This window comes from Haliotis rubra, unplaced genomic scaffold, assembly GCF_003918875.1.
Source record: "Haliotis rubra isolate DU_JTF1 unplaced genomic scaffold, ASM391887v1 Scf809, whole genome shotgun sequence".
Lineage (NCBI taxonomy): Eukaryota > Metazoa > Mollusca > Gastropoda > Lepetellida > Haliotidae > Haliotis > Haliotis rubra.
In genome coordinates this window covers 135,422-151,095 of record NW_025767534.1, presented here as the reverse complement: position 1 = coordinate 151,095, position 15,674 = coordinate 135,422, and the positions used below count along the sequence as shown (strand labels likewise).

The 15,674-nt window shown below is 39.1% G+C and overlaps 1 protein-coding gene across 1 annotated transcript in view; it reads left to right on the top strand.

The window, feature by feature from the left end:
* LOC124261784 (C-type lectin domain family 4 member D-like) overlaps positions 1-13,899 on the top strand; it is a 70,590-nt gene extending 56,691 nt beyond the window's left edge. Inside the window, exon 4 of the mRNA XM_046696135.1 lies at positions 13,444-13,899. Coding sequence (XP_046552091.1) covers positions 13,444-13,643 — 200 coding nt within the window. The 3' untranslated portion in view covers positions 13,644-13,899. The remainder of the gene's footprint in view (positions 1-13,443) is intronic.
* The last annotated feature ends 1,775 nt before the right edge of the window (positions 13,900-15,674 follow it).

Sequence of the window (15,674 nt, the reverse complement as noted above, 5' to 3'; positions counted from 1 at the left end):
GTTTATTGAGACATAGTTGTAGTTGCCTCTCTATTGTATGCATATTTTTACCACGACAAGAAAAATTAAAATCATCCACGAAAAGTGATCCATCAATTGAATCATTTAAAACCCTTGACAGGCTGTTTATTTTAATACTAAATAACGTTACAGACAAAATACTGCCTTGTGGGACACCCTGATCCTGATGGTAATGGTCAGACAGGGTTGAACCCACTCGGACTTGAAATTGCCTGTTTGTTAAAAAGTGATAACGAGGTAAACGACCTCTCAAACCGAAATCATGTAAATCCTTCAAAATGCCGTACTTCCAAGTAGTATCATAAGCTTTCTCCAGATCAAAGAAAATTGATACTACGTGTTGCTTATTAACAATGGCATTCTTAACATAGGATTCTAATCGTACTAAATGGTCAATAGTACTTCGGTTTTTCCTGAAACCACATTGAATATCTGTAATTAGATTGTTGGTTTCCAAATACCAAACTAATCTATTGTTCACAATGCGTTCCATGGTTTTACAAACGCAACTGGTTAACGATATAGGGCGATAATTTGAGGGGTCTGTGTGATCCCGACCAGGCTTTGGTATGGGGATTACAATGGCATTGTGCCAGGAAGGAGGAAAATTCCCTGAAGTCCAAATATGGTCAAATATTTCTAAAAGTGTCAAAAGACATGATTGAGGCAGATGCTTTAGTAACTGGTAATGAATGTTGTCATCACCAGCAGCAGTATCATGAGCTTGCTCGAGAGCGGTATGTAGTTCATGTAATGAAAATACTTCATTATAATCTTCACCGTTATTAGAATCAAAATTAATTTTTGTTTTCTTGGCGATTTTTATATTTCTGAAAGTCAGGGATATAATTTGATGATGAAGAATTTCTGGAAAGAGTTTCACCAATTTTATTAGCAATATCACACTTACCAGTTATCAATTTATCACCGTCTTTAAGATGTTTAACAGAAGACTTGGAACCTTTGCCTTTTATTCTCTGGACCATATTCCATACCTTGGACATGGGTGTGCGCGAATTAATGTTGGATACATATTTCCTCCAAGACTGGCGCTTGTTTTGTTTATAAGCACGTCGCGCCTTGGCATTTGTAATTTTAACATTATTGAAGTTATGAACTGTAGGATGTCTCTGGAAATACTTTTCTGCTTTCTTCCTACACTTCCTTGCTTGTTTACAGTCATTGTTAAACCATGGCTTACGAATATGAGGAGTTGCAGAGGACTTAGGAATTGACTGGTCAGCAATTTCATTCAACAGAGCTGAAAACAACTCTATAGGATCTGATACATTATTAAAATTGTCCGGTATTAATTTATCCATACACAATGTTTCATACAAAGACCAATTTGCCTTCGTAAAATTCCATCGTGATAAAGATGGTTCGTCATCCGGTTTTATAGTTTGTAGGACAGTTGGGAAGTGATCACTTCCACAAAGGTCATCATGAACGGACCATTCAAATTCGTTGTAGATATTTGAATCAGCTAGGGACAAATCAAGAGTGGAATAAGTTCCTGTAGCAGGATGTAAATAGGTGCTTGAATCATCATTACAAATACACAAACTATTATCAGAAACAAAATCTTCAATAACTTTGCCTTTATTATTTATATTTGTACCTCCCCATAGAGGGTTATGCCCGTTTAAATCACCCATGATGACACAAGGTTTGGGCAGCTGATCATATAAAGCTTGTAGATCTGTCTGCTGTAAAGTCGAGGAGGGTGGGATATACAAAGAGCAGAGTGTTAAGGCAATGTGAAATGTTAGCCGAACTGCAACAGCCTGAAGGTTGGTAGTAAGCGGAACAACACTATGTAGATCATCCTGTCTTACCAAGATGGAGGAACCTCCAGTGACTTTTGCACCTGGAGGAGAAAAGTGATTATACAAATTGTATTTTCTGATATCACATTTGTCTGTGTCTCGAAGATATGTTTCTTGTAGACACATCGCTGATGGTGTAAAATCCTGTATTAAAATCTGTAAATCGTTAAAGTTATTCCTAAATCCTCTACAATTCCATTGGATTATGTTGGACGATTGATTCATGGTGGCTCAATCGGTGAACGGTCTCGTCGTGAGGGCGGATTCCTACCGCTCTGTGACGGAGGGGTTATGTCCATATCAAGAGCTTCAAAGGAGTTATGGACGACTATCTCTGAAGATGAAGGTTTTTTGTTTGCCTGTTTTCTATTTTTTCATTTCTGGTCAAAGGTTGTACAACTGGTTCAGCGGTGACTGATATATTGGGGTCATCAGGTACATCGTCATCAATTTGAGAATGATTCATAGTTTGAGTTGACAACGTGTCGGAATCACTGACATAAGTTAACCTGATAGGCTGATTTGAGTTGATCCATGACAGATCAGTCTGAACAGAAACAGATGTGCATGGGTATGGGCTACAACTGCAGAATATGATCTATTTAGAGGCAGTATTTGAATCTGATTTTCTACAAGTTTCTTTGCTTCCTGAAACGAAATGTTTTTCTCGTGTTTTAACTTTAGTATTTTTGACTGGTTTTGCCACACAGGACATAACCTTGAGGAAGCTACATGTTGACCTTTACAGTTTGCACACTGTATTTCAGCTGAGCATTCAGTGTTCTCGTGTCCGTCTCCACAGCGGTGACACACAGCAGATCTATTGCAAAATTTGGAGCCATGTCCAAATCTCTGACACTTAAAACATCCCAGTGGATTGGGGACATACACCTCCACTCCGATGTTCACATAACCAGCTTTTATTGATTTCGACAATGAAAATGTGAATAGATACGTACTAGACGGAACTATGTCACCGTCTCGTGTTTTCATAGTAAAACGTTTGACTGTGGTCACACCTTGGCTTTTCAGTTCAGTCGCGATTTCCTCCTCAGACATATCGGACAGGCAACGAGCTCTGTCGCGAACAATGCCACGGCAAGAATTCAAGGTTTTGTGCATAGACACAGCAACCTCAATGTTCGCAAATGTTTTAAGTGATAACAAGTTCTCAGATTGTTGTCTCCTTGAACACTCAATAAGCAGTGATCCACTTCGAAGACGTGTCACGTTCTTCACTTCGCCACAAATTCCTGAGGGTGGTAGAATCGGCCCGATTCTATCAATCGGCTGGTCACGCCATGCCCTGTGCGTAGAAAGTATTTTTTGCACTTTTGAATTATTGGGTATTGGTCATTTTGACGTCTAGTGTACAAAATTATTGATATATTTACTTGCCTAGAGTCCTATGCCAGAAGGCGGTGGCTCATGGGCCAATCTGGCGATGTTGACCGCTGAATAATGTATGTCTCTAAGTTATTGTTATGGGCAGAACCACCCTACCAATTAACTTAGTAGACAAATATAGCTATTCAAGTCATATTTGCTTGAGTATAACATCCCTGTATCCCTGGTGTTTGCATGCTGGAGACCCGATGCAGTTGGGCACCGTCCTCGTTGACACTCCATGGTGGGTGGGGACCAGGGCTGTCGAATCAATTTTATATCACCATGGCTCACAATCATTCTGGTTCTAGTCGCAGTGAAAAGAAGAGACGTTTGGAAGCTGAGATATTGTCCTCTGATGATGATGTTTCTCTTCCTCAAAATTCAAATTCCTGGCCACGATTTATTGTCGTTGACTCAAAAGATGGACTCCCTTTGAAAATCAACCCTTTTGCTATTAGCAAAGCAATTGAAGGCATTTGTGGCGAAGTAACAAATGTTTCACGTCTCCGAGGCGGCTCTCTTTTGGTAGAATGTGCAAAGCAGAACTGAACTGTGTTAATTGTAAGGGTCAACACGACGCATCTTCCAAATCTTGTCCTTCCTGGATATATGAAAAGGATGTTTTGACTGTAAAATGTCAAAACAATATTTCTTTTCAAGATGCTAAAAAGATTGTCGCTAGCCGGTTACCACCCTCAACACAAACCTATGTTGCTGCTGTTTCCCGCACTTCCTCTACTAGATCAATTGAATGTCAAACTGACTTGACATGGGCGAAAACGGAACACCCTGAGCCTATTACCAAAGCCTCTAACAGTCAGACGAATCATTCAGACAGTCAACAATGTGCCACTTCTCCAACGTCTCAGTCTACACCAGCTACTGCAACAACAACTCCAATACAAGTATCAAGCGACGTGTCAAAACATCAAAAGAAAAAACAAAATAAGAAAATTAAAACTAAGATTGCCACTCCTACTGAAACATCAGTAGATCTACACAACTTTTTTGACCCTCTCGAGATGGATTTTACTCCATCTTCAGAACGTATGAGTAGTAATCACTACTCTTCACGTTCACGTGAGCGATCACCTATAGACCCACCATGAGCCATTCCAGTCTTCTTCAATGGAACTGCAGAGGACTTAGACATAATTTCCATGAACTGCAGTTATTAACAACAGATATAAACCCATCAGCTATTTGTTTACAGGAAACGTACCTTAAACATACCGATAATTGTGATGTAAGACGCTTTAATTCTTTTCATTCTTTTTCTCCACCGGGTGCTAAGGCTACCGAGGGTGCTTCTGTTCTGGTGCGACAGGGTGTTATTCACAGTCCTGTTCCCCTGACCACAAACCTCCAAGCTGTAGCAGTTCGTCTTACACTGCAAATTACGTTCACACTTTGTTCCTTATACCTTCCACCTTCTTCAAATATTCAGAAGCTTGAACTCCAAAAATTGTGCGACCAGCTCCCTAAACCCTTTATCATCATGGGTGACCTAAATGGACATAATCCGTTATGGGGAAGTTCAAATATTAATCAAAAAGGAAAAGTGGTCGAAGATTTCATATCTGATAACGACCTTTGCATCTTTAATGATGACTCAAAAACGTACTTACATCCTGGTACAGGTGCATATTCATCACTAGATCTGTCACTTGCAGATTCAACTTTGTTGAGTGAATTCACATGGTCAGTCCACGATGACATGTGTGGAAGTGACCACTTTCCAACTATTTTGAAACCTGTGTCCCCATCTGATGTTCCTCCGTCATCACGATGGAATTTTAAAAAAGCTGACTGGCATTTATATGACACTCTTTGCACTAACAAATTGAAACCGGAGCTTTTCATGGACACCCTGATCCTATAAAATGTTTCTCCGATGAACTAAATATAATTGCTGATGAATGTATTCCCAAGTCCTCTGCTGCTGCTCACATACGAAAACCATGGTTTGATGACAACTGCAAACAAGCAAGGAAGGCACGGAAAAAAGCTGAACACTATTTCCGTCGCCATCCTATGGTCCATAATCTCAATAAATTTAAGATCTTAAATGCCAAAGCTAGGCGTACTTTTAAACAAAGTAAACGTCAATCCTGGAGAAATTATGTATCAAACATCAATTCACGTACGCCCATGTCCAAGGTATGGAATATGGTACAAAAAATCAAAGGTAAAGGTTCTAAAACTGGCATCCGCCATCTTAAAAATGGAAATCAATTATTAACAGATACTTCAGATATTGCCAATAAACTAGGTGAAACTTTGGCTAAGCACTCTTCCTCCTCTAACTATGTACCCAAATTTCAAAACTATCAACAGCAACAAGAAAAGAAACCTATTAATTTCAACACGGATAATGGGGAAGACTATAATGAGTTATTTTCTATTCATGAGCTTCATAAAGCTCTTGACCAAGCTCACGATACAGCTGCAGGAGCTGATAACATACATTATCAACTCCTGAAGCACTTACCAGAATCCTGTTTAGAGACACTTTTACATATCTTTGATAATATTTGGACGTCCGGTGAATTTCCTTCTTCATGGCGTGATGCAATAATAGTTCCAATTCCAAAACCTGGACGTGATCATACTGATCCGTCAAATTATCGACCAATTTCACTCACTAGCTGCGTTTGCAAAACCATGGAACGCATGATCAATAATCGATTAGTTTGGTACTTGGAAACCAATAACCTATTAACTGATATACAATGTGGTTTCCGTAAAAACAGAAGTACAATTGATCATTTAGTGCGTTTGGAATCTTTTGTTAAAAATGCCATAATTAATAAACAACATGCAGTGTCGATCTTTTTCGATCTAGAAAAAAGCATACGATACTACATGGAAATATGGTATTTTGAGAGATTTACATGATTTTGGATTACGGGGCCGTTTGCCTCAATTTATATCCAAGTTTTTAAATGACAGACAATTTCAAGTCCGAGTGGGCTCAACCCTGTCTGACCATTATAATCAGGATCAGGGTGTCCCTCAAGGCAGTATTTTGTCTGTCACACTGTTTAGCATTAAGATAAACAGTTTATCCAAGGTTTTAAATGATTCCATTGATGGATCACTTTTTTGTGGATGATTTCAATATTTCTTGTCGCGGTAAAAATATGCATACTATTGAACGGCAACTGCAGTTGTGTTTAAACAAGATAGATAAATGGTGTCTCGAAAATGGCTTTAAATTTTCTAAATCCAAAACTAATTGTATACATTTCTGCCGTAAATACAAACCGCATAAGGACCCGGAACTATTTCTAAATGGCACACCCATCAAAGTTATGAAAGAAGCCAAGTTCTTGGGTATTATTTTTGACTCACACTTAACGTTTCTACCACATATTAAAGCACTTAAAACTAAATTCCTGAAGGCACTTGACTTGTTGAAAGTCGTTTCCAATTCTAAGTGGGGAGGGGATCAAGCTACCCTCCTACATCTATATCGATCACTGGTACGTTCCAAACTTGATTATGCTTCCATCGTTTATGGTGGAGCCTGCAAAAGCAACCTTAAACTACTTGATTCTGTCCACCATCAAGGCCTTAGACTTTGTCTTGGGTCTTTAGAACCTCTCCTATTGATAGTCTCTATGTTGAGGCTGATGAGCCATCCCTTACCCAACGTCGTATCAAACTATCTTTGCAGTATATAACAAAACTCTATTCTAACGAGTCTAATCCTGCATTTAACTGTGTCTTTAATCCCCTCTATGAGGATTTATACAACAAAAAAACTTCTCTTGTTCCGCCTCTTGGGCACAGAATTCAACCATTCCTTTCTGCTGCCGGCATTGAGCTGGAGAATATATCTCCTTCTCGTCTTCTTTCTTCTCCTCCTTGGCAATTGGTGAGGCCAGACGTTGACTTAACATTAACCACATTTAAAAAATCCGAAACTAATGATTTACAGTATAAACAGGAATTTAGTCAATTAAGAAATAAATATAATACCTATAAATCCTTATATACAGATGGATCCAAGGATGGTGGCGCGGTTGCTTGTGCCACTGTCATTGGGCCCAAAACAATATCTTCCAGACTACCCAATGACAGTTCAATTTTCACAGCAGAAGCAAACGCAATACTAACAGCTCTTAAATATATTAATAAACACCGTAAATATAAACAATATATCATCTTTTCAGATTCTCTTTCGTGTATTCAGGCTATAAAAAATCTTTCTTGCAAACATCCACTTTTATTAGAAATTATTGAATTGTATAATGAGCTTGCTACTGGCCAATGCGACATCGTCTTTTGTTGGTTACCCAGCCATGTTGGCATTTCTGGGAACACGATGGCTGATATTGCTGCTAAGGCAGCACTCAACAAATCTGTGACACCACTTCTTCTCCCATACTCTGATTACAAAGCTTGCATTAGATCTTACATCCGTGATCTGATGCAGAAGAAAAGGGACACTCAAGTAGGTATTAATAAACTACATGAAATAAAACCTTATATTGGTTACACTCACTTGGGTTGTCAGTCCAGATTTGAAGAGGTCATTATGCGACGATGTCGCATTGGCCATACAAGGTATACTCACAACTACTTGTTGAAAGGTGAAGATCCTCCGTTTTGTATCCCTTGTGATGAGAAAGTCACAGTCAAGCATCTCCTGCTTGACTGTGTCGAATTCTCCATCATAAGGGATAAATATTTTAATGTTAAAACTGTTAAGGATCTTTTAACACTGTTCATGTTCATTTAATTCTTGGTTTTAAAAGAAATTGATTTGATCACTGACTTTTGATTAATATGCTCTGTAAGTAGATGTATTTTAATGATTGGTAGTTTAGATTGTTAACTTAGATTGTTAGTGGCTGTGCCCTCAAAGGGGTTGACGTAGCGTAAAATTATTGTCCTCCTGAGAGGGTACGTAAGTCCCAAAACATTTCAAGTAAATTTCAGCCTACCAGGTTTTAATCGTAGTATTTTTGTCATTTTTATGTATGGCTAAATCTCAGTATAAACGCCAATGGCTGAAGGGATGGTGTAAATCCAGCTAGGGTCCATGCAGGTAGCAAAAGTAATGTAAGCCCCCATGGGCCTTAGTATGGTGATCTACCTTCAGTTGTTGGCGATCTATAGCCCATTTTTACATTGTATTGTCTTCTTTAATTGGAATATTTTAGCTTTGTTCGCTAGTTTTATATCTTTATCTGTGATAATCTAGTTATTTTATTGTCCTTCGTCGGCAGAATTTTATAATTTCACTTAAATTGTTGATATATTTATAACTTGCTTTAGTCACGATATGGCTGAAATATTGCCGATGCGACTTAAAATCTTAACTCACTCACTCACTCACAAATTCCTGAAACAGCTTTTGAAATCGCGAATGGATTAAGTTTAATTGGTTGTTTATCTGCTGCCTCGATAACAACAAATCGAGCCCATGAATCAAGTACAGGACAGACATTTACATTGTGACCAGTTTCATCAGTTTCTACATGTCTACGTTTAGATCTATTTGAACCAGGGTTTTGTTGAGCCATGGTGGAAGTAATGTGATTCAGCATCCCTGCTCCCCACCCACCATGGAGTGCCAAAATGAGCGGTGTTTAATAGCATCGGATCTCCAACATGCAAACACCGGGGATACAGGGATGGTATACTTCAGCAAATATGACGCGAAAAGCTGCGGTAGTTTACCAAAGTAAATGTTTGGTTGGTTCGCCCAAAACAAGAAATTGGAAACATGCAGATTTCGGAGGACAACATCACCAAATTGGCCCATGAGCCACCGCCTTCTGGCATGAGACTCTAGGCAGATTTCATTTTGACAACGTAAATACGTTGGCCAAGACCAATCAAAACATATTATAGAATCAAATAATGATATGCATACAATTCATGCACAGGGCTTGGCATGACCAGCCGATTGGTAGAACCGGGCCCATTCTACCACCCGTCTAGGTGAAGTAAGGGTCGAAGTGGTGTGTTGGGCAATAGGAACACGGTTCCAGGATCCTATTGCCCTCAACCACCAGAATCCCGTCCTCCACCGACACAGGGGCGCAACCCACGGCAAACGGGTTGGTGGACCAAATATCCCCCCGGGTCCGCAACGGGGGTCGAAGGGCGCTTAGCGTGACCCAGCACCCACCACGAGGAGGTGCCCCTTCATGGGTGCCTAGTTGAAAAAGACAGACGTGGAACCGAAACTACTGATGGATTACGACATGCACCTGTTCGTGGAGAAAGGTCTGTTTCCATGACATCCAAACGGTATGCCAAAGCCAACAACAAGTACGTTCCAGGTCATGACCCGAGCAAACTGACCAAACACATCATCTATCTCGACTCCAACAACCTGTGAGTGAGTGAGTGAGTGAGTTAAGATTTAAAGTCACATCGGCAATATTTCAGCCATATCGTGACTAAAACTAGTCCAACAACCTGTACGACTGGGACATGAGTCCATATCTCCCCACCGGAGGATTCGAATGGGTCTCCCAACTGATATCGACATCAAAAGCAAGGCACCAGATTCGAACAGAGGCTAGATACTCGAAGTGGACTACCCCCGAGAGTTACACAAATCGCACAACGGCTATCCGCTAGCTCCCGAATGATTGACGGTGAACCCAGACTGGATGTCTGAATATCAACGAAACTTGCTGGGAAACAATAAGCCGGCTAACGTTGAGAAACTTGTACCGAACTTGACAACATACCGAGCTCCTGGAACAGGAACAGACTCTTTTGGACTTATGGAACAGGATTCCTGCTGACGTCGTCCGCTGACTGACGACGTCAATGAGGAGACGTGTGTTGGAGTGTATGAATGCTCAGGGTGGTTAACATGTTGTTACCATGTGCCCTGACTCCTGCCTCATTATGTGTCTATTTATGGAGTTTTTGAATGAACTTTACATGTCAAATTATCAGAAAATGATTTCTGTTTGTAATATGGTTATCATACATCTCACATCCGTCCATGTTTCTCTTGTTTTAGTCCAGCGAAGGCGGTGATAACTTTCTTTTGCCTAGTATGGTACACAAGAGCGTAGTCTTTTGATCAAACAATCAACGCTGCTGTCAAGGGTTGATCTAAGATAAATATACACGGCAGAACCCTTTACAGTGTGAAATCAGTAAGCAGTATATCACAAGCATGTGTTCATAAATCGAAAAATGATGATGCCAGATGTTCTCTAGTAGCTGGGCATATCCTGCCCAATCGGTGTCGCCAGTCATAAACGCATGCAAACATTAGTCAATTGTAGCCACGGAAGCCTACTTGTTGTTGACAAAGGCCTTACAGGCGAGAAAGTGGAAACATTATTAATGCAGATCAACTGTATTAAGGTGTGAATACTCAATGCCTTTTGGAGAGTGGTCGTCAAGGAACATAAGCAAAGACGGCAAACAGACATTTCTGAATGTATTAACAATGAATTATGATCACCAATTCGGAAAGTTGTAGTTTCGGATGAGCAAGAACAAATAAAAGTACACATCATGAGATTCGAGTAGCAAATATTCCAGCTGTATTATGGCTGTGTGCAAATCTATACCAGTAATCGAGCCTGGTCGAGTTTTAATTCCTATTCACAAGAAGGGTAGTCAGCCTGATCCCAATAATGATAGAGGAGTAACTGTGCTTAGTGTATTATGTAAGATTTGTACAATAGTATTACATTATTGATTAGTATTACATTATCAAACGCTTATGAAAAAATGTCTGGCTGGCTTTAGGAACGGCTATAATACTTTGGATAATATTTTTGATTTACAGTCCATGGTAGAACAGTATCTTTGCAAAAAACGTGGTAAGATTTATGCGTTTTTTGTCGATTTTAGAAAAGCGTTTGATTTTAGGGTTCTTTGCAGAAGTGGTTTATCATCTAAGATGTATTGGACTCTATATTCTATTTATAATTGCTTTAAAGATTGTGTTAAACCAGGAGATTATTTATCAGAACAGTTTCATTGTAGGACAGGTGTCCGCCAAAGATGCATATTAATTCCTTTTTTGTTTTCGTTTTCTTATTAATAAGCTTTCTAAAGATATGTTTGCAGACGATATAATATTAATAGCTGATGCTGTTGTGGGGCTCCAGAGTGTGTTTTAGATAAGTATTGTATTCAATATCATTTCACGGTAAATTAAGAAAAAAGGAATGTAGGAGTGTTTAAAAATGGAGCAATTATATCTAATATTGAAAAGTGGTATTAGATTAGAATGTGTGTGTACTTATCTTGGAGTAGTTTTCTTCTAAGACATTATCTTGGAGTATCAGGTTCATAATGCTGCATTGCAAGCCAAAAAGGTTGTTTATGGTATATTAAAATCTATGCATAACTTAAAACCGTTACCATTTGATGGCTTTTTTCAAGATTTTCGATTCTGAGGTGATACCTATATTGCTATATGGGTCTGAAGTTTGGGGCTTTGCTAGCATAAATGAGATTGAAGTGGTTCATCTAGAAGTATGCAAACGATTATTAGGAATAAAAAGAAATTCTCCAAATCATGTTGTAAATGGGGAATGTGGACGTTACCCCTTAAGTATCCTTATTCATATAAGAATAATTAAATTCTGGGTACGCATCGTATCTCTGCAAGAAAATAGATATGTAAAGTTGGCATATGATATGTTATTAAAATTGGCAGAATCTGGTAAAGTAAATTGGGTATCTAATGTTAAACATCTGATTTATCCTTTAGGTTTTGGATATATTTGGGAATCGCAGTCTATTAGTAACAGACAAAAGTTCTTTACAGAGTTGGATTCTAGATCAAAATTTTGTAATGTTCAAAAATGGCACTCTTTTATATTTGAAAGTCATAAAACAAACTTATATGCTCTTTTTAAGCCTTGTTTCGGGCGAGAATTGTATCTAAGGTGTGTACAAATAGATAAGTTTAGGATAACTATGGCAAGATTTAGATGTGGATCTCATAACCTTAGGATTGAAACCGGTATGTATATACAATAAAGAGCAGCCTGATAAAAAAAATGTGTGAATATTGTAATAGACAATGTAATGAAAATTAACATCATTTTTTATTACTGTGTGATTATTATTATGACTTAAGGATTGGATATATTGCAGAAAGGTTTTACAAGTATCGATCTTTACATAATTTAATATGCTAATGTCATCATCAAATATTGAAGGTATTAGAAATACTGCTATGAATATTTACTATGCAAATGTAAAACGCTCTGCACCCTCCCGATTGTACATCCGTAATTATCTGTTATACATCCCTCAAGGGAAAACCAGTAAGCTTGTAACCATTGACGTAATTATCTGTAATACATCCCTCAGGGGAAAACTAGTAAGGTTGTAACCATTGTCGTAATTATCTGTTATACATCCCTCAAGGGAAAACTAATAAGCTTGTTACCATTGTTGTAATTATCTGTTATACATCCCTCAAGGGAAAACCAGTAAGCTTGTAGCCATTGACGTAATTATCTGTTATACATCCCTCAGGGGAAAACTAGTAAGGTTGTAACCATTGTCGTAATTATCTGTTATACATCCCTCAAGGGAAAACTAATAAGCTTGTTACCATTGTCGTAATTATCTGTTATACATCCCTCAAGGGAAAACTAGTAAGGTTGTAACCATTGTCGTAATTATCTGTTATACATCCCTCAAGGGAAAACTAATAAGCTTGTAACCATTGTCGTAATTATCTGTTATACATCCCTCAAGGGAAAACTAGTAAGCTTGTAACCATTGTCGTAATTATCTGTTATACATCCCTCAAGGGAAAACTAATAAGCTTGTAACCATTGTCGTAATTATCTGTTATACATCCCTCAAGGGAAAAGTAGTAAGCTTGTAACCATTGTGGTAATTATGGGTCTATGGCCTACATTACAGTACAGAAAATACAGATATCGAAGTAATCGAGTCTGTTGCAGTAATCGAGTCTGTAGTGATTGACATAGTGATATAATCTACATCTCTAGTATGCGACGTCATTTATCAACCTGGTCAGTAAGCCTGACCATTCGATCAAGTTAGTCGCCTCTCATACCAAGTACAAGTTGTTGAATGCCAATTTTAACAGGATCACCGTGGTGTTTTGCTTATGGTACGACACGGTTACAAACACACAGTCTTGATATGCGTAATGCGGTGGTGGAAGACAACAAGGTAACTGTGATACTGTATTGATGACTTTCGATTTTGATTGCAGGTGCATTTTGGATTGGAGTCCGAAAAAATTCAGAGTGGCAATGGCTTGACAACACTCCCGTCACATCGCAAGCTTGGGGATCTGGAGAACCCAGCGGGGATGGCAGTTGCGTCGTTCTTTACATACGTCTGCAGTACAAGTGGAATGATGCACCGTGTTCAAGTCTTGAATATTACGTTTGTGAAATTCCACTGAACTGAATTTCATGACTTTCACGACCTTTTAATTTAAGGCTTTTAAACACTGTCTCGAACTCCACACAATTCAGGAAACATTCGGCTTTCCATAATTACTGATGTTTCATAAGATAAAATAAATCTTTTAAAAATTCCTCAAGAAGTGCAAATGAATTGATCATGAATCTTCAAGAGTGGGATCTAATCCCTCAAGCTACCGTCCTATATCACTAACTTGCTACGTTTGCAAAATCATGGAGCGCATGCTCAACAATCGATTAATCTGGTACCTGGAGACCAATAATCTCCTGAGTGACCTCCAATGTGGTTTCCGAAAAAAACGAGGTACCATTGACCATCTGGTGCGTCTGGAATCATTCATCAAAAACTCCATTGTCAACAAACAACATACCGTATCTATCTTTTTCGACTTAGAAAAAGCACATGATACAACGTGGAAACATGGTATCCTAACAGATTTACACGAATTTGGATTGAGGGGTAGACTACCTCAATTCATATCTCAATTTTTAAACAACAGACAATTTCAAGTTCGGGTGGGTTCCACACTGTCTGACTATTTCCACCAAGATCAGAGCGTCCCCCAAGGCAGTATCCTGTCTGTCACACTCTTTAGCATCAAAATTAATAGCCTCACTAACCTTCTGAACAGTTGCATTGATGGGTCCCTATTCGTGGATGACTTCAATACTTCATGTCGTGGTAAGAACATGCACGCAATAGAAAGGCAGCTACAACTCTACCTTAACAAAATCCAAAAATGGGCCAATAAAAAATGGTTTTAAGTTCTCAAATTCCAAAACAAATTGTATTCACTTTTGTCGTAAATACAAACCACACCAGGATCCAGACCTTACTTTAGATGGTCCTCCCATCAAGGTAGTAAAAGAGGACAAATTCCTTGGACTCATATTCGACCGCCACCTGACATTCTTACCACACATAAAATATTTGAAAACAAAGTGCTTGAAGGCTCTAGACTTGCTAAAAGTAGTTTCAAATACAGAGTGGGAAGGGGATCAGACCACCCTCCTTCACTTGTACAGATCATTAGTTCGCAGTCAACTAGATTGTGGCTCCATTGTCTACTGTGGAGCCTGCAAAAGCAATTTAGAAAAAATAGACTCTATCCACCACCAAGGGCTGAGGCTCTGCCTGGGAGCTTTTAGGACCTCTCCGGAAGACAGTCTATATGCGGAGGCAAATGAAACTTCCCTTGAACAACGCCGCATTAAACACTTACTGCAGTATATCACTAAATTACGTTCAAATGAGTCCAATCCAGCATACAATTGTGTTTTCAACCCGCTCTATGAAAACTTATTTCCTAAACTGCCAAGCCTGGTTCCACCACTTGGAATCAGGATCAAACTACACATATCTGCAGCTAAAATTGATCTCAACATCATTGCACCTTACCGACTTCTGTCCTCACCACCATGGCAAATGGTGAAACCACAGGTCGATCTTACCCTCACCAAACTCAAAAAGTCTGAAACAAATCCTTTGGTGTTTCAACAGGAATACAACAAGTTGCGTTTGAAGTATAACACCCATAGCTCCATTTTCACAGACGGATCCAAGGACGATGGCCACGTTGCCAGCGCTACAGTCATTGGATCCAAGACTGTCTCCTCTAGGATCCCCGACAACAGTTCCATTTTCACCGCTGAAGCCAAAGCTATCTTCTCAGCTTTGACCTACATTCAACAGCAAAAACATTTCAAAAACTTCATCGTTTTACAGATTCATTATCCTGCCTTCAAGCACTTCAAAATGTGACTTTACTGGACATATTAAAACTTTACAACGACCTTTCTACTGGCCAATGTGACATCGTCCTCTGCTGGTTGCCGAGCCACGTCGGTATAGCAGGTAACACCAAGGCCGATGCTGCAGCAAAAGCAGATCTTGACAAGCCCTTATCTCCACTGCTAATCCCGTACAGTGATTTCAAACCCACTATCAAAAGCTATACTCGGGACCTGATGCAAAAAAGGTGGGACACTCAAGTAGGAAGAAACAAACTCCATG